Source organism: Aspergillus tubingensis (assembly GCF_013340325.1).
Source record: "Aspergillus tubingensis WU-2223L DNA, scaffold_11, whole genome shotgun sequence".
Lineage (NCBI taxonomy): Eukaryota > Fungi > Ascomycota > Eurotiomycetes > Eurotiales > Aspergillaceae > Aspergillus > Aspergillus tubingensis.
The window spans coordinates 1,464,062-1,486,685 of record NW_023336285.1 but is presented as its reverse complement, the minus strand read 5'-3'; the positions used below and the strand labels follow the sequence as shown (position 1 = coordinate 1,486,685).

General features: G+C 47.4%; 6 protein-coding genes and 1 non-coding gene across 7 annotated transcripts; 2 read left to right on the top strand and 5 right to left on the bottom strand.

Moving 5' to 3' along the window:
- Nucleotides 1-742: 742 nt before the first annotated feature.
- AtWU_09846 (ankyrin) lies at nt 743-4,138 on the bottom strand (the record flags this gene model as incomplete). The annotated part of the gene is made up of 4 exons (XM_035504952.1): nt 743-3,477; nt 3,585-3,713; nt 3,761-3,969; nt 4,032-4,138. 4 exons carry the CDS (start codon nt 4,136-4,138, stop codon nt 743-745), a joined length of 3,180 nt encoding a protein of 1,059 aa, XP_035360845.1.
- Nucleotides 4,139-4,990: 852 nt separating this feature from the next.
- Nucleotides 4,991-6,773, top strand: AtWU_09845 (5'-methylthioadenosine/S-adenosylhomocysteine nucleosidase family protein; the record flags this gene model as incomplete). Its single annotated transcript, XM_035504951.1, has 2 exons — nt 4,991-5,493; nt 5,576-6,773. The coding sequence occupies 2 exons, from the start codon at nt 4,991-4,993 to the stop codon at nt 6,771-6,773; spliced, it is 1,701 nt and encodes a 566-aa protein (XP_035360844.1).
- Nucleotides 6,774-7,810: 1,037 nt separating this feature from the next.
- On the top strand, nt 7,811-7,926 carry AtWU_r52. Its single transcript, XR_004775235.1, has one exon. It is a non-coding gene; the product is annotated as a 5S ribosomal RNA (ribosomal RNA).
- A 2,051-nt stretch (nt 7,927-9,977) lies between these two features.
- On the bottom strand, nt 9,978-10,262 carry AtWU_09844 (uncharacterized protein; the record flags this gene model as incomplete). The annotated part of the gene is made up of 2 exons (XM_035504950.1): nt 9,978-10,030; nt 10,082-10,262. 2 exons carry the CDS (start codon nt 10,260-10,262, stop codon nt 9,978-9,980), a joined length of 234 nt encoding a protein of 77 aa, XP_035360843.1.
- Nucleotides 10,263-13,834: 3,572 nt separating this feature from the next.
- Nucleotides 13,835-15,508, bottom strand: AtWU_09843 (fatty acid desaturase; the record flags this gene model as incomplete). Its single annotated transcript, XM_035504949.1, has 2 exons — nt 13,835-15,266; nt 15,321-15,508. The coding sequence occupies 2 exons, from the start codon at nt 15,506-15,508 to the stop codon at nt 13,835-13,837; spliced, it is 1,620 nt and encodes a 539-aa protein (XP_035360842.1).
- Nucleotides 15,509-17,073: 1,565 nt separating this feature from the next.
- AtWU_09842 (o-methyltransferase) lies at nt 17,074-18,675 on the bottom strand (the record flags this gene model as incomplete). Its single annotated transcript, XM_035504948.1, has 5 exons — nt 17,074-17,423; nt 17,561-18,015; nt 18,069-18,192; nt 18,247-18,373; nt 18,442-18,675. 5 exons carry the CDS (start codon nt 18,673-18,675, stop codon nt 17,074-17,076), a joined length of 1,290 nt encoding a protein of 429 aa, XP_035360841.1.
- A 1,086-nt stretch (nt 18,676-19,761) lies between these two features.
- Nucleotides 19,762-21,537, bottom strand: AtWU_09841 (cytochrome P450; the record flags this gene model as incomplete). Its single annotated transcript, XM_035504947.1, has 5 exons — nt 19,762-19,936; nt 19,993-20,159; nt 20,224-20,334; nt 20,400-21,274; nt 21,339-21,537. 5 exons carry the CDS (start codon nt 21,535-21,537, stop codon nt 19,762-19,764), a joined length of 1,527 nt encoding a protein of 508 aa, XP_035360840.1.
- Nucleotides 21,538-22,624: the final 1,087 nt, after the last annotated feature.

Here is a 22,624-nt window from a genome sequence, read left to right as displayed (position 1 = left end):
TATGTTGGAATGTTAATCTAACCTCATCTAATTGTGTAGAATTATCCTATTGAATTGTCCTGCATTCCTGGCCTCCCTCGGCTTCAATAACACCATCATTCGGATGCCCTCACCAGGATTTACTCTCATGGGCGTTACTTCCATCTCACAAGAACACTACTTGCTTAGTCTGCGACGCGTAGTTCTACTTAAGTCGCGTAATTCAGGCTCGAGGTAGGGAACGGAAAGTGTTTGTAGTTAGAATCTTATGGGGACTGTATTGGCCGCCAGGATTTAGCATGGAAGGACCAATGTCAGCTGAGGGATCCTATTTCTTGTAGGCGTCTTTCGATGAACGATAATGTTATTATATTGAAAGTTTGACCATTCGTAGCTGCGAGATTCTAGCCATTATGTCGTTGCTTCCCCGTTTGCTTTGCTTTCCACTGGTAGAAAAACATATGGGCCGCAGTGCTGTAGGGCTAAGGGAGTTTTAGCCAAGAAGAAAAAGATATAACAAAAAACCCGCCAATATGAGCTTCATGCTGCGGTAGATGTGAGGCGCCTGCGACATGGAAGAAACCACCACCAGTGCTGGCTATAGTCACCCAAGTCCTGTTCAAGCGGTCAGATCAATGTTTCATCGCCATAGGGCCCCTTGCTTAGGCACTTCCTTCAAGCGAGCCTCTGAAGGTCCATTTTCAGCAGAATAGCCACTTACTTCTGCAAGATCAGCAAGTTCTTTGAAGGTATCCTCGACGTATTATCCGGTTGCTACAAGCGAGACCTCAAAAGAAATCAAGAGCCTTGCTGCGGCATAACGGCCATTATTTTTCGCCAGCCTCACGGCTTCATCAAAAAAGAATCGATGCTCACCCCCAATGAGTGCTCCCCGATCAAGCAGCAGGTGCAACATATCAATTCGACCGTGTTCGGCAGCGCCCATTAAAGCCGTGCGCCCGTCTTTCACTGCAGGTTTTGCATTGACATCCGCGCCGAGGTCAAGCAGTCTCTGGGCAATACCGATGAATCCATGTATGGCCGCAATCTGCAAAGCGGTCGCACCATATTTCTCAGCAGCGGGACCATTGACATCTGCCCCGTGATGCAGGAGAAGATTGAATATCTCCATGTTTCCATTCTCAACAGCGAGCTGTAACGGTGTACGTCTGCTGGGACCGCGTCCCAAGTAATTGACATCGGCTCCTTTCATCAGCATCTCACGAACGACCCACACTAATTGTGATTTGACGGCAGCTTGAAGAGGATTGAATCCACACCGCTCTAATTTCAGCAACATATCGTAACTTAAATCAAAGTCGAGTTGCATCAACTCAGTCAGCCGGTCATGGTCGTCCGATAGTATTGTCCTGATTAAAGCACGGGACACCAGCTTTGGGTCCCATGGTATCCCAGCCGTCGCTGCCCACTCAAGAAGAAATGTGTAATGAGAGCTTATGGCTTCCCAACCAGCCACCATTTCAAGTACTGATTTGACGTCATCCTCCCACAGTTGACTCCATCTGTTGAGCCTCGATCCGATAGCAAGTGGCCGAGGTGCTCCTGTAAAGTCCACGTTTGCCTCTCGAAGTAACTTCAACGCGGCCATTGAAGGTTCCCTTAACGCAGCTGCCACTGCTGTTGGGGCCCTCCCCGAAAAGCTTCTTAGTAAAATTGGTAAAAGTCCAACATGCCTCTGTATCGCATATGTGAGAGCATAGTCTGTCACCGAAACACCATGCTCCAGAAGAGCCTGTATAAGTCTCATGTTATTTGTTTCGGTGGCCGCCTCTAGAGGGGTTATCACATCTGAGGTGGAGAAGGGATCCCGGGCGTCGTGCTCTTTATGGGCGCCGTTCTGGAGTAAAAAGTGTGCTAAGTCCTCATGTCCCGCTGATATAGCAGCTGCAAGAATCTGATGGCCGGACGAACAGAGCACGCCTGCTAAGACTCCTTTCTCTTTCATTAGGATGGCAGTCTGCAAATTCCCGATTTTCTTCATCTTAACTCCAACGTATCTAGCACCGGCATTTATCAGCTTGTCGATCACCGCATCATTTCCAACTTCGAGAGCGGCAGCAAGAACGCTACCTGGAGCCGCTTCGGAGCGATCATTCAATCGTGCGTTTGAGTTGATCAAAAGCTCAACGATAAGCATGTTATCTTCCTGGATTGCAGTCATGAGAGCTGATGGCGACTTTTGCGCATCACATGGCTCTCTGTCAACCTTGGCCCCATGCGTGATCAACATCTGGCAAAGACTAAGATTGCTCTTCCGAGCGGCATGCTCGAGTAAAGTAATTTCTCCCTCATCAGCAGCTCTGACGTCAGCGCCTGACTCAAGTAAAAAATGAGCTATATCGGTTTCGCCGGTCATGGCTGCTAGAGTCAGTGGATACATATAGAGCGGCGAGGAAAGTCTATTTGCGCCAACAGTAGAGTAAGTCAAAAGTCGGACAATATCAACACTCCTCTCCATGACTGCAAGGCCTAGCAAGCAGATATCCATCCCTTCATGTCTAAGGCTGTACGTTGGCGCAATAAATCCATTCAGCTTTGCACCTCTGTCAAGGAGATGTTCAACAATCCACGCATTTTTCGACTCCACCGCTGGAACAACGAGATCTGGATCATTGCGTCCAGCTGCAAGATGCTCCTCAAGGTATATGTCGATTATCTCCCCAACCAGATGAAGTTCCTGCGGATAAGAGCAACAGATTCTCATCGCTGCACGGGCACACTCTCTTGTCACTTTTGCACCTTGCAGAAGTAGCGCCCGAACAACCGCCAAGTCTGCGCTTGAAATGGCAATATACAGAGCAGTTTTACCCACCTCATTCGCAAAGCCATGTTCAATGTCGGCACCGTAGTTGATCAAAAGATTGATAAGGCGAATATTCCCCTCCTGAGCGGCAAACTGCAAAGGAGTCAAGAAGCAGATATCGTCGAGTTCTTCTGATACTGCCTCAATCAACCCATCCGGATTCATGCCAGACCGGAGCATATTCTCAACAATTTCCAAGTCACCTATTCGGAGTGCACTTTCAAACACTTTCTCTGCGATAGATTCGGCGGTAGGCTCACGGTTTGATAGCAAAAGCCTGAGTTGATCTAGACCAGCCCAGCCACTATCTTTGAGCAGACTTAAGATCAATCTGGAATCACGTTGCTTTTGTTCGCCAAAGAGCAAATCTTCATCTGGGGACATTAAGTTGTTTGAGATGAGGTATAACACGACACTCAAATGATCTCTAAGTCCTGCTTTCAAGGTACTCAGATTTGTTGCCAATCCATCAAGTTGCCCTTGCTCCGTTTCTGGCATGAGGATACTCAGAGCTGCTGATGTACGTGACCCACTGTAGATGTTCTCCAGATGCTCGAGTTTATTCCAGGGTACAATTGAGCCCAGGCGTTGCATCAGCTCCAAATTAGCACTTTTGGTGATGTTGCCTGAGCGCGACGAGTCCACGAAGAGAGAGGAGGAGGGCAAAGAAGGTGCTGGAAAGATATTGTATTAACATTCAAGCTCTCGCGCGCGCGCGCGCGCGTGTGTGTGTGTGTGTGTGTGTGTGTGTGTGTGTGTGTGTGTGTGAAATGAACCTCACCTTGCTTTGTTGGGGGATCAAGGAAGCTCATGAACCGCAGCCAGGGCAAAGAGCTGCTCCAAGAGAGGCACATGCCGGTCGTTTGCGGAGTTGTTACGAGATAACCCTCGGGGGTCTTTGGAGAAGGGGCTAGATGGTCAATTCCATGCTCAGATGAGATCTGATATTTAACTTACCATATTGCGATATGATTGACACGAAGCCCTTTCCGTATTTTGCCTTGGCGATCTTCTTCGGATGGAGCTGAATTCCGTCTATAAAGACCTCACTCTCCTTTCCATTTCGCTTCCGTTTGGCCACTCGTTTCAGAATCCATTCATCATCTCTGGACTCGGAGTGCTTTCTAAACCCCCATTTATTGAGTTGTCTAGTGTATGATGCCTTGCTAATCTCCAGTCAGCTGCGATGCTATAAAGCATAGTGAACTGTGCTTGCCTTTTCTTCCACGAGTGCTGGGTTTCCATATAGCTCATCACGTCTTCCAGTTTTTGGTTTTCGTGAATATATAGTCGTTCGATCTCGCTCTTGTATAGGTCCCATTTCTGGTTGGCCATATTTATTGACACATCCACCAAGGTTGGGTTAAGGGTAATGATCACGGCCAGTGGGGGCATGCAGGCCTTAAAAGCCAAAGTCGAAGGTCCCAAACTTCGCTTTTTCACAGCTTTCTCAGCCTTGTCGTGCGTCAGGCAACTTCATATCTAACCAACGCACGGGGCATGCCCGCAGGTGTGGCGCAGGAGCGTAGAAGATCTCATTGGCTGGTTCAAGGATTCTCATTTATCTTGTGAGAGCTCTCATTGGCTGCTTCCGAAATTCTCACTCATGCTCTTCGATAGGTCTTATTGGCCGATTTCGAAGTTCTCACTCATATCTCTCGACAGGGGTCTGATAGTCTCATTGGTTGCTTCCGAAGTCCTCATCCATCAGACTGTAGCCTTAATTGGTTGGTTCCCCAGTTCTCATAGAGACTAACGCCAGAGCCCTGGAGATCAGCAGCAACTACGTACTCGGTACGTTATTTCGTCGCACATCCTGGAGGCAGTTAGATGGCCTAAATCTGTATATACGCCAGCGAGTTAGGAGATGATACAGTCAACGATACGATTGAACACATCACCGCACTTTTATGGAGACTTCAATCGATGTGCTGATTTGTCCATTTTCAAATGTTCACTTTCATCTGAAATTTTTTTAGCCCCCTGACCTTCTAGACACATCGAACCCATCAGTGCGCAGACGACTTTTGGGCTCACCATGTATCGAAAACATATTATAAATCTCACCTCCCAAGCCATGTATACATCTGGCCGAAAGACACACCGTTCCAATTCCTGACTCTTTTCTAGATTGCTCTTCCCCCTGTCACTTTGAAACTTTCTTGTTTCCGTGGTAGCTCTATCACCATGCCATGGTCCACGACCAACACTGTACGAGACAATTATTACGCCTATTACCACGAGAACCCTCCCGTTACTCTACTTGAGCGCCGGGAACAGCCATTCGTCAACATACCGTCGAACCTTCATAGGGATCAGAATGGAGTTGTACTACTCGAATCCATCACAGCACAGCTGATGCATAACTGTGTTGTACCCCCCTATCGTACAGCAAATGTCAGGGAAAACATCATCTTGGATGTCCCTTCTCCGGCAGCGGGTGCCTATGGCACACCGACTGGCAGGCAGTACTACATCTCAAATGCTGGTCTCAGCTACGTGCCAAACAACACGACAGCTGCTCTTTGGCACACAGGCCAGTCGTCTCCGCTGCCCCCGTCTACTCAACTACCCAGACAACCAATCCACTGGCACAATATAGGCGATCGTGATTTTCATCGCCCTGCCATTAGGAATCGGAGTCAGGCTCCTGTTTGGACCACCAATGAACATGCCAGAAGGCACCGGCAGTATGTCTCTTTGAAGTCTCAGGAGTCTCTTGCGAAAGCGATGGCTATATATGACGGTTCTGCTTACATATTCTCTCTATAGATGGCAGGAGAACCTCACAGACAATTTAATACGATACCGAAACGATGCTATTCATCATACTGGCTTGGTCCAGGCAGGATATTCGCCGAATAGGGGTCTCGAAAACATTCAGTTCGCCCCTGGTCCTCATTCCCGCGCTATCCCAGACTTCGATACAATGTCGACCCCGAGAACCCAGTTAGAATCGCGTATGACAGAAGCGCGGCAATATCCAGCTCATGGAGGTTTAGATCAATTTGAGCCCGGCCATGAAGCTGCTACGTTAGGCAGTTTGTCACCTCCGCGTCCCACCTCACGGAGTGACTTTGAACTTGCTATCATCTGTGCTCTGACAGTCGAGCAAGACGCAGTACATGCCCTCTTTGACCATTACTGGGATGACAATGGGCCCGCATATGGCAAACACCCCTGTGACCCTAACGCATATTCATGCGGTGCGATTGGCCGGCACAACGTCGTGCTCGTGCACATGCCAGGTATGGGAAAAGCAAGCGCTGCAGCAGTTGCCGCTCACTGCCGAGTGAGCTTCCCAAACCTAAAACTTGCCCTCCTAGTAGGCGTCTGCGGAGCTCTTCCGTTCACGAATACTGCCGAGGAGGTTATACTGGGTGATGTGATAATCGGTGATGGGATCATCCAGTACGATTTTGGGAAACAGTACCCAGACCAGTTTGTCCGCATGAACACCCTTCTCGACTCGCTTGGCAGACCTAGTCCTGAGATACGTGCACACCTGGCTAAATTGAAAAGTCGCCGCGGTCTTGCGTCACTTCATCATGCTATGGGTACCCATCTTCGCTTTCTTCAAAGTCACCCCCAGTTCAATGGAGACTACCACTATCCGGGCGCTGAACAGGACGTGTTATATAAACGGGAGTCCAACATTGTTGTCTCGCGTCAGCGACTGGAACAACCCAATCCCAAGCCCCATGTCCACTTTGGTGCCATTGCATCTGGCGATACACTGATGAGAAGTGGCATGCGCCGCGACTCTATCGCAACAAGAGAGGGGATTATTGCATTTGAGATGGAGGGTGCAGGTATCTCCGACAACATACCACATGTGATTATCAAGGGTGTGAGCGACTATGCAGACTCGCATAAGACTAAGGCTTGGCAACCCTATGCTGCCGGCACTGCCGCTGCTTGTATGAAGGCCTTTTTGGAAACTTGGGTTCCAACTGGGAGTCTGTGCTGATAAGACAAAGTTACCGAAGGAGGAAGGAAACTTATGTATTCTATACCATTACCTTGTTGTTACAACTTATGTAATTCAAGTTGATGTATTGGGCATCATCTATCATGGAGGTTTAATAAAGGCTTGATTTACACTCAATTTTCAAGAGGTCGTCTCCCAATTTGGGCTGATTTTGGGTCGCTCTCAGCAGAACTCTCAATTATGGGGTCGAGCATTCGGAGAGGTCGCTCTACTCAAGACGTGATGGTCACATATAAGTACTAATTCTGTTTCTGACAGCCTAGTTCACGCATATAGGCCACACGCCAGTAGGTTATACTTGGAAAGGTGATCCCTAGCTAATCCCAGCCTACACTATTGGATTTGTCTCCTTTTGCATTGTTCTCTTTATGGATAGCGCTCGTACATTTAACCCCTTCTATTCCCCTACGCCCGCTTCCCCTTCCCCTCTGCCTCGGAATAAAGCATGTTATTCAGTCTGGGAAATGACGTTCGACTTATATCTTTCGGGAGAGAGGATAAGAGAAGACTCCATCACGTGTTGGCGGAAGTCACTGGTCCCAGATACCCAGGAACATGTCGTACAGGGTATCGTGGACAGCCAAAGAGCAACCAAACAATGGTTACGGATGGCTAAACCTGTTGGCGATTCCGTTGGTGAAAAGGTTGCGCGAAGAGAAGAAGAAGAAGCAGATGGCGACATACCACGATAAGGCAGTACTCAATTTAGAGCGGACGACGCCATATAAATCGCATGGAAGGCATCAGACGGCAGTCGCCGAAAATAGAAGCCGCAAGCTGAGGGTGCAAATACAGCGACAGGACAAAAGCATACGAGAATGGCATTCCTTCTTTCTATTACACCCCTTCCGTTATTGACAGCTATGGCCGTGAACAATGTCGTAGGTGGCAATGAAGCCTTTCTTTCTCTTGTCTCTTCTCTCAACACAACTGATAATTGATCCTATTCTCCTTCAGTCCCAAGCTGTTAATCTGAGTGATAGTAATAGGTTAGAAAGATGTTATTTCCAGTACATACGACCACAGGGTGTGGAAAATAGGGCTTCCCGTCCGCTCAGCCGTACTCAAGCCACACGCCGGGAGGTTAGTAGTTGGGTGGGTGACCACCAGCGAATCCCTTCTGTTGTATGTATTTTGCTTTTTGACTTTTATTGTCCTGCTCTTTATTTTATTATATTCTAATTATAATTCTGATGCTTGGTCGTGTAAATTAAAACCAGTGTCATTGATGCGTATCTTTCCGGTGTAGTAGTTGGGGGTCCGACTTGAAAAATAAAATTTTAATCCTAAGCACTATGCCTACGTTACTAATGATAACCAAATAGTAGCTGAAACACTGTCAAGAAAATTTCGATTCAATAACAGTCGGTATTCAATCGAAACCCCAAGAATTATATGACTAGTTGTTGAGTATGGTGATGAAGGAGACAGGAGCCCACACTATCATGACCATAAAATTCACGCAGTCATAGCAGTATGGGTTTGTCATAACAATACAGAAAACCAAAATGAGTGTTAGAGGACTGATATATCTCCTGATAGTATCGCCGCCGGCCGTAGTATATTGATATGTATAATTGATCAGCCTTACTCTGGTAGCTCCCCTAGCAGGCCATTTACTATCTATTGGCGTATAAGAGAATCACAAATGATTGTTTTCTTTTATTATTATTTTGATAGCCAGCTGTGGTTGATTGGATGATCGCTGATGAGGCTGTAATTGGGGCGGTGTGTGAAAGTGGCCTCGTGCTTGAACTCTTGTCAATTGAGTAGTCAAAATCGGTGCTACGTCTTTAGGGGGATACGAGTGGTTGTTGATCTCGGACAAATCATTTGGTCAGTTGCCGATTCGCAAATCGCAGCACTCAACCGTGTTTGTTGTATCAAATCATCCGTTCAGAGTTCAAGAGGGACGGCATTTCGTGTTAGAATGTTGTGGTAATGAAAGTACAATACGTGTATGTGATGAGTAAAATAATCGAAGTAATAGATAAGAGGAATAGAGGAAATAGAGGAGAAAGAGGAAAAGAAGAAGAATAGGTGAAGTAGATGAAATAGAGCATGTCGGAAGAAACAAGGGAAACAAGGGAAACAAGGGAAACAAGGGAAACAAGGGAAACAAGGGAAACAAGGGAAAACATGGGCAAACATGGGCAAACATGGGCAGAAATGGGCAAACATGGGCAGAAATGGGAAAACATGGGAAAACATGGGAAAACATGGGAAAACATGGGCAAACATGGGAAAACATGGGAAAACATGGGAAAATATGGGAAAACATGGGTGATATGGGGTAATAGGAGGTAATAGGAGGTAATAGGAGGTAATAGGAGGTGAAGGAGGCAATAGAGGGCAAGATAGGGGGCGAAAATATGTCACATGATTCCTATGCACCTTCCTGTTCAGCATAATTCTACCACACGTATAGTATAGCTAGATCTACTAACAGTAGAGGACCTCTTCCGTTCTTCTTATAACTAGTCATTCCTAATCCAAGAACACTATATGTAGAACACTGCCGCAAAATAGGCGTACGTAATAAAGTAAGAGGAAATATTCAAGGTTCATTTACACTTTAAAACAGTAAAATGAGTGAAATAGCAAGAGCAACAACGGAGGTCAATGGTAGAAGTGAGTAGATTACACATGCCTCCGAGTAGAGCTGTATAGTAAGCACTGCATGAACGAGTTCAAGACAGGCCTAAACCTCTAATTAGTTATCGTGATGAGCAATTGCTCTGTATATAGTATGAATTAGTAAAAGATCAATGGCAACGATAGTAATGTTTCCAGTCTAATTTTCAGCTTATCATGTATTCCATAGGATAAACCATGTCCCACTGACCGTCTACAACTATTCTAATTACTCGCTAGCCCTATCTTTAATATATCTTGAGATCCATCACGAAAACAAAAATACTAATATACATTTGCGCTGTTGATTTTGAGTGGCGTTTCTCTGAAAGTATACAACAACCCGCTAACCAAGGCGTATCCATACATCGCTTCAACACATATCAGAGTGGCCAAAATATCGACAAACACAGAAGCCCCATTGAGACCAGTCCAGATAGTGGCGGCCCCGATAACATATCATGGCCGTGGGTGCAGAACTAAGACACTGGGGCATCACTATGAAGTTTGCCTACATTGTATCGGTCGGGCTCACTCACTCATGTATATCTACTCTCGAACATCCTCATCCATGATGTCAGGATAGTCACCCCGATGAGGTCCTTGCATCATGTCAACCCCCAGTGGCTTAAAAGTTGGGAAGGAATATCTACCTCTGTGAAGTCGATAAAGAACACTAATCCGTGGTTGAATTCTTCTCATCGGATCGGCAAAGATGATCATAGTCAAGAACATGGTCGTAAAGTTGCCAGGTTCTTCACTTGATCGCACAGACCGGTTTGGCGAGGTGTGTACGGAGAACGTGAGAGAAACACGAAATGCGAGAGAACTCATCATGGGACGATGAATGATCTTGATGATGGAAGGGAGCAGTCATTGATGGACATTGGCCCTTTATATAACTTTCGCATAGGTCATGAGGTGTAGAATTTTAGCCGGATGGAAAGAGTCATGGCCCCGGAATACAGCTAAGTCTCCCCATTATGCATAACCCGAATCCGATATCTGGTCTAGAGGGCTTGATAGGCATGCGCAGACGGTGGGTTGGAGGTGGGCAATCTCCACAACCCTACAGCACACGCATTTCTTTTTCTTACATGGTACATATGGTACATGTCGGGATGACACACTTAGCGCCCGTGCGTGTGTCTCGCACCAGAACTGATGATCTCTGAGGACGAGCTAGCTCAGGCACAGAGTATACCGCCAGACCGAACACTGGGCTCAGTTGGCTTGGTCCCACCCTGCCTCGTGCCCAAAGCGCCGCCGGGATTGGCATGCTGATACCTCGCGGCAATGAGATTGATGACTTTTCGGAGGCACTAAAACCCTCTGCTGTATCTATTAAGCCTTAAAAGCTTTTATCAACATGGAGGCGGGTCTTATTCCCTTTCCGCTAATGAGTTACGATCGCTCCAGTTTCCATTCTTCTATCTAGTGAAGGAGACAACTCCTGATGTTCAGTAGAACTCATATGTTACCTATATTTATTCACCAAGATCGGAGAGCCTTGACGGTTATCTGTACTTGGGAGGACCACTTCTAAAATGGCAATTCAATCTACATGAATGGCTCTGCCAATGGTCACTCTAAATGTTTACGCGGCTTTTAGGCTATCGTAATGCATTTTCGCCACGACCCCCAGAACAAGAGATGCCGACCTGTCTTCGGCTGTTTCGCATCCAGGTCTGTGCAAGATGGTAGCAGGTACTGCGTATGTGGTTCTGGAAAGATATGGAGCTACGGTCCTGTTGGGACGTCGGGAAGCTTCGGCACTACTCCGTATCTACCTATCACCGCAAGGCTGGCGGCTGGCAAAGTTTTCTAGGAGATGTCGCTATGGGAAACGCTCCGCCTCATTGATGAATAATGCTAGCCTGTGAGTCAGGTTCATGTAATATTTTCGTATATTACATATCAGTACCGCCTCAAAACCAAAGATAGGAGACGAAAGGCGTCATTGAATCATTCAGTCTGCCTACGCTAGTTACGTACAAATATCTCGGTGGCTGCTTTAGACATATGCATAACTAGAAAAAAGGAAATTGATCAATGCCTTTAAAAAGTCATCTGCAGAGGTCTCAATGAGGAAGTGAGTAGGGGGAACCCCTTCCAGGTCTCTCGAGATAATCCTAGTACGGTGTTACTGCAGAGCGCATCAGGATGCGAGTTCCGCCGTCGTGCATGCGGCAAAACCCCGGATGTGCAAAAATTATGCAGACCCATTGTCCTTGTCTTTTCTTTCCGATTATTGTTATTATTGTTATTTGGGCAAGTAGTCAGTAGCCAATTAGTCTTTATTCAAAAGTGCTTTCGAAGCATTTTGCTTTTTTTTATTAATTTATTTCAATTCTTGAGTGGAAAGAAGAACAAGAAGAAGTTAATAATAACATTATTGCGAATCCAAGAAAGAAAAATAGAAAAAGTGAAGAAATAGGGCATAAGTTCAAATCTATGCCTAGACAATGCTGAGCGACACCCGGAAGCAAAACAGCCTGCTAGAACAACAAAAGTACGCATCTACGATCCAGGTTATATTTTGACCTTGAGTGCGAATGACTGCAGATCACTGGAGCACCGGAGGAGGGTGTGAGTGGGAAAAGCTGGATCCGTCGAAGGTGTACTGGGGTCGGATTTAGCTTGGACGGAATGGCCCGTCAATCAGCTGTGGCACGAGATTGTTCCTGAGCAATGAACGTTTCTTGAGTTAGCTTACCTCCCAGCTTTGCCAAGAATGAAGATTCTGTCGGTCCCATAATTTCTTTTTTAGCAGATCAACGTGTCGGATTGTGTTCATTCAGGAATTGATCCTTGTAGGAAGTGCTACAGCCTCAAAACATCATTGCTCCTTCTGTGCCAACCAACAAAACCCCTGATTATGATTGGCCTGGGCCTTGCTTGCAGTAGTCGAAAGGTTAACTTATTGCGCGACCGAGTCGTCTGGCAACAACGGTACCGGAGGATTGACTGTTTCAGCACACCCTCTTCGCTTTTGCTGATCGACAGGTCGGTCGGAGAGGGTTGCTACTGTCCGGTTCCACAGGGCCTTGTTTTGCTCAGCGGTAACCGTGCGTGCGATCATTAGCCCAACGCGTCGGATCTAGTTCATGTCTGCCAGGGAGCGAGGATCGCATTCAGTTACATCTATGTTATTAGATTTTGTACTCTTCTGAATTGTTAGTCTACTTCAGGTGTAAAATGGATGTACCTCCTATCGGACGGGTCCTGCCATCAAGGATTTTTGATCTACTCATCTGCCTTCCGTAGATGTCCCGTGATAGTGAATTGGAACTGTAGGTTATGTCATTGCTCATTTCTATCGACTCCTGTGCAATTTTATCGTATTCCTACTCGATCCTATCGTTTTGTCTAGGTCTTCCTAGATCCAATTAAATCCAATTTGAACTTTCCCTGGTCTACCTAAATTACTTTGGAAAGTCTTCTCTTACCCCCAGCCCCCCACCTAAGCAAATGACATTGGTAGATTGTTATTTCCTATTCGGGAGGATATCCAAGATTTGTGTTTTTGTCCCATTTGGGAAGATATCCAAGATTTGTGCTTTTGTCCCATTTGGGAGGGTATCCAAGATCTGTGCTTTTGTCATACTTAGGAGGATATCCCGGATTTGTGTTCCTTCCTTCATTTGGCTAAAGTCCCCCCCTATAAGCTTTTCGCTTGAAATCCTTTCAGAATAATCGCCGATTCAGCCAGCTAATTTTCATTTACGTACTTTTTCCATCGCCTCTCCATTTCCTTTCTCCCCTTTGCTGGACTTTCCAGACTGTCCACACCGCCCCCAGACCCTCCCTAAATCAGACTCAATGATATTATTCCGTACATACTTCTCCACCATAAATTACCTTTAACTATTCTTGTTTAACCTATCTTTCCTCTCCATCCGAAACAGGTTCAAACTGATTGACGAAATAATCCTCACCCTCCAAAACAGTATCTAGTCATTAATTTTGTCGCCAGTTCAAACCAAACAAAATCTAGCTTCTTCTGGTTAGCTTGCTAAATTTTCTTCTGGTCGTATGATAATGCATTTTCTCTACGTATCAACCGCCTTGAGCCTGTCTAAATCTGCCTAGTGTGCCTGGTTTTGTCCGTTCGGAGGCAGGCCATAGACGCGACACCCGCGTGATCTGGACCCCCCTCGGACTCGGCGTTAGGGCCGAGCGAGGGAGCGGAATCCTTGTATAGTGTACCTGGTAGCCTCAGAATTTTCACTGTGACAACATATGTTCATTTTCCATTCAGCTCATGGAATTTGTGATATTTAACCGAATTCTATTCTACAATCTCCACAGCCTAAACAGTCTGTCCACGCACACCTCACCTCACATCACCTCACATCACCTCACATCACCTCACATCACCTCACATCACCTCACATCACCTCACCTCACCTCCCATACAACAAATCCCCCCGTTCCGCTATCGTCCTCTGGCACTTTGCCAAGATTGCAGCCTGACGGCTAACCTCCGCCAAACTGCCTACGACCTTCTGATTACCATCTACGAACCCATACAGCGCATACGGGATGCCCACGTCCCGACAGAACTCCAGCACGAGCTTCTGCGTCCTCCGCAGATTATGTCTTGGTACGCGAGGGAACAGATGATGAATTGCCTGGAACTGCAGCCCGCCGTGGATGAAATCCAACCATTCGGGACAATCGATGTCCATGGTTGTGCGGAGCATGCGCTGGGCGAAAGATTCACTGGGCCCGAGGTCCATCGTTGACATGGCGAAGTGAGAGAGGGTAAATTGCACGTGCAGCGGCATGGTGACCATGTGGCTTATCATGACGAAGAGGAATCGGTCCCAGGCTGTCGGGATACTGCGGTATACAAGGCCGTAGCCGAACCAGAGCCAGAAAAGGAGGTTGCCGACGATTTCGAAGTGGCGGTGCCACCAGGCTGGGCCTTTGCGGGGGCCTTGGCCCTGGATGAGGAAGATCCAGGATTGGACATAGAGGTTGAAGCGGCCGAACATGAGGACGGGGTAGTAGAGGTAGGCCTGGTAGGGGACGAGACGGCTGGCTGCTCTTGTGTAGGGCATGAGGCGCTCGTGGTAGCTGGAGAAGAGGTTTCCCAGGAAGCGGTGGTTGACGGCGAAGAAGGGGAGGTGTTGGTTATCTGGGTCATGTTCGGGGGCGTTGGTTACGATGTGGTGGACGTTGTGGGTGCGTTTCCACCAGCCTAGGGAGAGGCCGCCGATGGGGGCAGCGATTGTCATGCCGATGAGGCTGTCGATGGTGAAGTTGTGGGTGATGGCAATGTGAGCAGCGTCGTGGGCGGAGAAGACGAGTTGGGACCAGAAGAAGCCGAGGAAGATGGCGCTGGTGCAGTACCAGCCATAATGGAGGAAGAGGAGCATGGTGGTGAAGATTAGTGAGCAGCGTGCGAATTCTTTCGCGTAGGCCATGTAGTTGCAGTTGTAGAGGCCTTCGGCTTGAATCTGGTCATGGAGATGTTGGTACTTTTTGATGATGTCGCCTTGGGTCGCTTCGTCGAGGGATGGGTAGCGGGTTAGGGTGAGGCTGATTTCTTCCTTGGTTTGGCTGTCTAGGAAGGTCATTGCTTCTTTGGTGTTGAGCTCGGTCGCTGCTTGATGAATTGGATTGAGGCGGCCATCTCCATTGTCAGTTGGCTCATTGTGGCCCATGACAGAAGGACTAGGAGTATTTTGCTTGGTGTCTGAAGGTGCCTTGTTGTCCAGATACGGTCTGAACTGTCCACCCTGGATGGGAGGCACAAAATTCCGCCATCGTCCCTCTACCCGGCCGATCTGGTACCGATCGGCCATTTTGATGGTCTCCTCTGAGTGGAATCTGCCCCACTAGTTAGTTTGAGCTCCTTTCCTACATCATTGATCGTGTGCATACACGGTGAATTCATCGGTGGCGTCCTTGCCGACCATATGTTGGATGGTTTTGTGACCCCCGGGATGGTATGGGATCCATGAATCGACACGTAGCACTTTCTGATTAACAATGACGATCGACTGTCCTGCAGCAATTAAGCCCTCGATTTCTCGGGACGAGAGAACTTGGTCTTTCCGGGGCAGTGCCATTTTGCTGGGTTCTGCGTGGAATGCAGTCTGTGCTACTGGTAAGCAGGGGTAACCCTCCCAGCGGTAGGCAGAAACCTCCCAACGGTAGGCAGCAACTCTGGCGATTGGGGGCAATAAGTAAACGGGTAGGTTTATGGGACAGTGCGGCTCGGGATTCGGGAGGCAGAAGACGCGTGGTGGAGTAGGATCCCGCAAGTGTCAGATTTTAGTCCCAGGGGGTCAGATGATTGCCGCCTCTTCTTAAGGTGTTACTCGCATCTGATCTCTGATTTTAGGAGCTTTTCAGATCCTTCGTGCGATACTCTGTATTAAAGTGGGATAAGATGGTTTAGCTTACCTGTAAATTTGCTGATCTTTATAATCAGTCAGGTACTCAGGGTCAATTCGCTATATCCGTTATGCCGAGTTCCCTTGCGCTATGACTGACTTTTACGCCGCAAGACATTATACAGGAGTCCATTACAAGATCTGATTGACACTTTGATGATTAAATACCATTATTATACAGTCTATACTAGTCTTTCCGAGAGATATCCATTGGACTACTACAATGCCGTTGTTCCGCGTGTCGGATAAAACTTGTCTATGTCGATAATATGCTGAAGGCTACCCATGAAAAAAATTGTGAGTCAGATAACTCTCTTCCCTAAGCCCCTAGTCACTTGATGGCTTCTAAACCGACCGGTTGGCCACCAACTTACACAAACAGCTCCCATCTGTCAGATTTAGTGATAAAAAAAGCCGGTCCCCCAAAATGGGCTATATACAGAGTACTAACGTAATCCACAATCGCGCGGCCCATACAATCGCGCGGCCCATCTTGTAATTCCATACAAAATATATCTTTCTTAGAACTATTATATCTCAACTATTTCTTTATTTAGGGGGCTATAACTTTGTATGTAGATTATAAATATGCTAATAAGTATACCAGGATTATTCAAAATTTATAAATAATTAATATATATCCAATATCTTGATAATGTAAAGATACAGGCAAATTGTATGTATTCTATATTACCAGCCAATATATATAGCAATAAAATTTTTAAAAAAAATACTAAAATTAAATTCATTAAAATAATAATATGTATATTCAAAATGAAGTCTTGGTGGTTGAGATATTCCAATTTAAACAGTAGTTCTTATATAGCATGATTAGGTGGGCCGCGCGATTGTATGGGCCGCGCGAATGTGGATCACGTTAGTATTCCTACAAGCAGCCCACATATCTACTGATCTCAGCGACATACCCACTGATCCTGACAAGATCGCTTGATTACCATTTTGGTAAGGATCGGCATTGACTATCTCGATCTTTCCAACAATGGCCGACTACAGCTGCTCACGATGTCACCATTCCCTTATCCCTTACTAACATGGACTCCCTTGCATTGAATGATCCTCAAGATAACTCCTTCGACTAAGTCATACCTATACTCTAGAAGTCGATAGCTAGAGAAATTGACTAGGTTCGTGATAACATCACCCCCAAACACACAGCAAGACCCGTTGAAACAACGCGATGAAACCACCAACAAGCTAACATTGGAACGACACCTCCCTTAAAGTCTGTTTCTGACAGTCTCACTCGCCGAAGAAGCCACCACCTCACACTCTATCAAACTCTCCGACCACCGATCCACAGTCCATACATTAACAACGCGAAACCCCGCCTCGGTCAACAACTGCCGCCACTGCGATTCCGTCCGCTCCAAACTCGCTAAGATCGACATTATGTTAATGTCCAGCGATGTTGCCTGCCAGTGCGCACCCTGGTCAGGCATAACGTAATCGTTGATTAGAAGTCTACTGACCTCTGGGATCATGGCGGCTCTGAGGGGTTCGAGAATCCGATGGCAGTCTTTGTCCGGCCAATCGTGCAGGATGCAGTGGAGGAAATAGGCGCGAGCTCCTGGATGTCCGCAGTCAGCCTCAGTCAGCTTCGGTCAGCCATACGAGATGGCGGAGCAGGGATAGATGGAAAGAAGCCAAAGCAAGAGGAAGGAGTCAACGGAGATACAATGAGAAAGTAGAAAAAGTGGAACATACCTTTTATTGGCTGCTCGGTGAAAAAGTCATGGCTCATGGGTTCGATAGACGGACATAGATTGGTAGCCTCAGCCAGGACGGCAGGCTGATCTTGAAGAATCAACCTCCCGGGAAGGTTCGGCCACTTGGCACGCAATTCGCTGAGGTCGTGGCCTCTTCCACCGCCAACGTCGACCAGAAGCACGTCATGCTCACCTATCGGAGATGGAGACATGAGTTGATCGACCGGGTAGAAGCCTGGATCCATCCAGCTGGCACGGCCCCGGTGATGGACTCCCATGAGAGTGTTGAACTGTGCGTTAATGACTGGGTTGTGAGCGAGATACTCAAAAAAGGAGTCGGTCGTGCGATAGACCATTTGAAGGGGACAGTGACGGCCGTCGGATGGATTTCGGTAGCCATTCTGGCGAAAGAACTGAGGTATACCATTGATCGAGGGGTACATGGAGCCCGCGCTAATTATATTAGTATGCAATACTACAGTATCATGCAATTGAAGAGGACTAACACTGCGAGGATCGAGTCAGAATATTTCCTGTGGGCGAGTGTGAAGGAAAACCCATTAGTAGTGTATTCGCCGCCTTTCGTTTCAACGATGGCATGGATAGCCCCCAGATGCCTCATAATACGCGCTGTAGAAGAGTTACTCTTGGTTAAAAGAGAAGCTAGATGCTAAGTCCACTCACCCAGCAGGACAGGGTCCGCTCCGGTGGCACTGGTCAGTTCCGGGATCGACTTGGGCCGCTTGGTCTCAGCTAGCAGGCGAAATATGCCCAGGTCGATGGCAATATTAATGGCAGCCCACCCAGTGGGCTACTAAGATAGTGAATAATTGCTTCTCTCTCCTCTATCCTTCACGTATAGTACCGAGAAGAACTTACGTTCCGAAAGTTCTGCCGATGGATCGTTTCTCGTGGAGATTCGAGCGCGGCTAACAGCGACTCCGCAGCATCTGCCAATTGAGCTCGCACACTAGACTGCCCCGACATAAAGGCCTGACCATGTGTGTTGATCTCTGAGATCAGACGTGGTACCTGGTCGGGGGCATTTGGGGAAATCGCGATGCGGTCGACCTCGTCGCTGTCAATCACCTGGTCGTCCTGGTGCACGCTCATGTCGGCTTTTAGCCGTCGAGGGGGTACAGACACGTAAAATCAAAGGAAAAATACGAAGCTTCAAGAAGGAGGTCTCTTAATTAGTATAGATGTCCCTAAAGAACTGTTAGGCAATGGCCGCCAACGTACTGATGAGAAGGGTTTGGACCCCCTCTTTATATGGTTAGATGGCATGCTAGAAAGTGGAGAGCACATGACGTGATGCACAGATCAACGAAATCACCACGCGTATTATCAATGCAATGATTATGTTTCAAGCAGTGTTGGGAGTTCAGATGTCCATACCAACGGAATCTACTTGTGCATATGTGTAACACTGTCCAGTCTCTGATTTATCACTTTTCCAATCATGGTGAGAGATCCGCAAATTATGCATACTAGACACCAAGTTCACTAGAGTCCATCATTTCCTTTGAGATACTCCTGCATAACCGAAAAGTCAGATCACTCATATCTCAAATCCACTAGCCCCTTACTTTATTGATTCGATGGCTGTTATTATGGCTGTTATTGTTAAACATGAAAGACATGTACAACCGCGCTCATATAGTTAGAAAATGCCCTTCCAATTGTATTATCCGATATTCTTTTGGCCTGATAGCTGTATAGATTTAGTAACTGCAGGGAGCTCCTAGTGCTGCTACGGAAATTCCACTCAACAGGCAATGCATCCCAACTCACGCGTCCTACCATGTTCAGCCGACAACGATCCCCTTGCAGAGCTGTGTACCACCCTCAACAACAGACAGTAATTCAAATAAGCAAGGTACTATTCCTTGTGTATAGTATTGGAATGCCATGTGCTAGATCGTGATTGATGTAACTGAAGATACTTATCGCTGGCAGTATTGTAGATTGATACAACCAGCGGGCAGGGATTTACATTCAGAGGTTTTCACATGCAGCAGATGTGCTGATAGGAGAGGTAGTATATATTTTGTTGCGTTTGTATGAACAAGAGCTGACATAACTATCACATCCATCATGACAACTAGCTAGGCCTTCATCAGCCTAGACTATCTGATCGGATATACCATGATTTCCAAGAGCTGAGTGAACACTATGCCTGAACTTAGTCGGGCCTACCTACTCCTGAGCCAACCCCGTAATCCTCGCTTTGACGGACAAGTTTCCCTTCTCAGGATACGGCGCGCCAAAGTCTCGCGCGAATTCAATGGTCTCCTTTGGAGTGTCGACTAGCTCCATCTCAAATTGGCGCATAAGTGCGGCAATAACAATGAAAAGTTCGGCATAAGCCAGTCTAAATACTACATCAGCAACCATTTGATCCTCTCATCTCTAGACTTGTTAACTTACTGCATGCCAAGGCAAATCCGAGCACCCTTGGAAAAGTTCACCAGATACCGATCTAATCGCTCCCCCTTTTCAGCAGCTCGGACCCAGCGTTCCGGATCGAAATCGTGGGGATTGGGGAAAATGTTCGAATTCATGAGGATGAAGACGGTGGATGAGCTGAAAAAACTCTGATGGTGTAGAAGCTTTTAGCAGACTGACGGCATCAACAGCATTGCGAAAGATGATACGTACACCAGGAGGAATGACATGTTCCTTGTAAACCAATGCTTCTGTGGGAGCTACTCTGGTCATCCTGAAAGATACGCCTGTTGCAAGACGCATGGATTCATTGATGACACCAGACTACATGTCGCAAAGCTTAGTATTTATTGTTGATAGATGAACTCGAAAATGAATATGGTACTCACCAGATAAGGCAGCTTCTCCAGCTCCGTGCGACTGACCCGCATATCAGGTGTAGGCATAACGGTCTTCAGTTCCTCTTTCAACTTGACCCTGACATCCTCTTTCGTAAGCAAGTGATAGGTCCCGACAGAGAGCGCCCGCGCTGTGGTTTCCGTTCCCGCAATGGCCAGAGAAAGCCCCTCCTCCATGAGTCGCTTAGGCGTCCGCATATGTGCTGGCATACGAGGCCCAGCAATAGCATCCAGAATCGCGCCTTTGCTATTACTGACCTTTTCATCTTCCTTCACGGGAGACTGGTTGCTCTCTAGCGCTGCCGCGCTTCTCGCATACAAATCCTCTTTTTCCTTCGCTAATTTCACTGCTGGCTCGCTGATAAGGCGCAGCAACCCGTGCGGCAGCAGGCCAAGGACCACTTTGATAAAGGGAAAGAAATTGAGTAAGTGCATACTTTGCAAGACCGCGTTGGCGGCATCTCGTACGCTTTCGTTGAATCCCTCCGCGTCTAGGTTACCCGGGTTGAACCCAAAGGCATACTGGTGGATGATGTCCGCAGTCAAGCTTGCAAACCCGGTGTCCAAGCTCACTACACTTTTGCTCTGGTACGCCTCCTTGTAGGCTTTGATGATCTTGTCTAGGCTGTCGTGGATGAGATACTCGATGTTGGAGATGGCTTGTTTTGAGAAGAATTTATCGAGAGGGGCGCGTCGTTGACGATGTATCTCAGGTGTAATGCTCGAAAAGGCTGCGCCGTCGATGTCAAACTGGGCTACTTGGAAAGGGTCTTTCTCTCGCCGGCGAGCACGGGAAGTATAGATTTCCTCGAAGTAATCCGGATCGTTGATGTGGACTTCATCGGGGTTGATGCGAATGATTGGGCCTGATTGAAGAGATGGTCATGAGCGAAAGATGTGGAATAGCTGGGACAAAGTAGTAAAAAGTACCATATATTTTATGCATGCGTTCGATTTCCCACACGAACTTGCCACCTTTGATAACATTGTAGTAGAACTCGTGAGCGTAGGTGATAGCTGCTAGCTTCGGGCCCGGAATTTTGCGAAGTGGATGAAAACACAGCCTATATACGCTGCGTAAAGCATGGTAAGTGAGAAGAGCTATGCCTAGCCATGCGTATACAAACATGGTGGTTGAGGGGAGGGTTAGCGATGGTTAGGGTCGATTTCAAGGTCAGAACTGCACTCAGGACACAGAATTGAGAGCAAATTCGAGCAGGGCTATAAATGATGGGCACCCCCGGAGACTCCGTCGACTGGTTGAATCAGTCTGCCGTGCCAGAGGGGTACAACCTGAGTCGCTAATGCAGAGCATCTGCAACTCGAATGATAGCGTACAAACGATCTGTGGCGCCGTTGCGGGTCCAACTTCTCTTCCCCGCCCGTCTGGCGGAGGAGAAACGCTCGGACAGCCAGCCACAATCAGAGGTATCCTGCTAATTGGCACCTCTGGAAGATTGTCCCGTCATCTGTCCACTTCTCATCTTCTTTAGGCAGTGAGCTACAAGACAACCATGCAGAACCGGACCGCCAGGCTTAACCCGTTCTAGGAAAGACTGAGAGATCCTCCGAATCCAATCAATATTTGGCAATTTCGAAGATATATTGCAAGATACGAAGCCCCGAAGCTGAACTTCTGTGGGCGTGCGCACCAAGACAGGTTGTCTTCATGTTCCCTTCACCCACGGCTCGTCCCTATTCAGCTTCTGTCCACCCAACGTCGCTCCTGCGTACTGATTTAGACGCGCAGTGTCGCTGAGACGCATTTTATTGACATTAAATGCAGTAGTGTAACTTTTTGGGAAATAACTAGCTGTAAAGGGCATGGCACCGGTCGGCACCCCCTAGGTCAGCATATTGCCGTCCGCCGGAGAATCCCAGCTGAAGCGGCCTAACCACCGAGGATGAAGCCAGCTGATACTACCTTACTAGGGCCCATTGGACACTAAACTACATCGAGAAAAAGTAACTGGTGATTCAAACAGGGAAAAGAGGAGGTAATCAAAAAGGCTAACCTTATGGGCCAGATCTGAGCATGTTGAAGATGTTAGTCAGCGCGCATCCTAAGATGCCGTTACGATGATCATATAGCTGCTGGCATGCGGGCCATGTTGCATTATTACTGAGATCTACTCTGTACAAACTGCACCAAGCTAACCGAAGCTACCCGGGAAACAGACCTCCTACTTGGTCAGTCCATCGAATAACACTGGGCC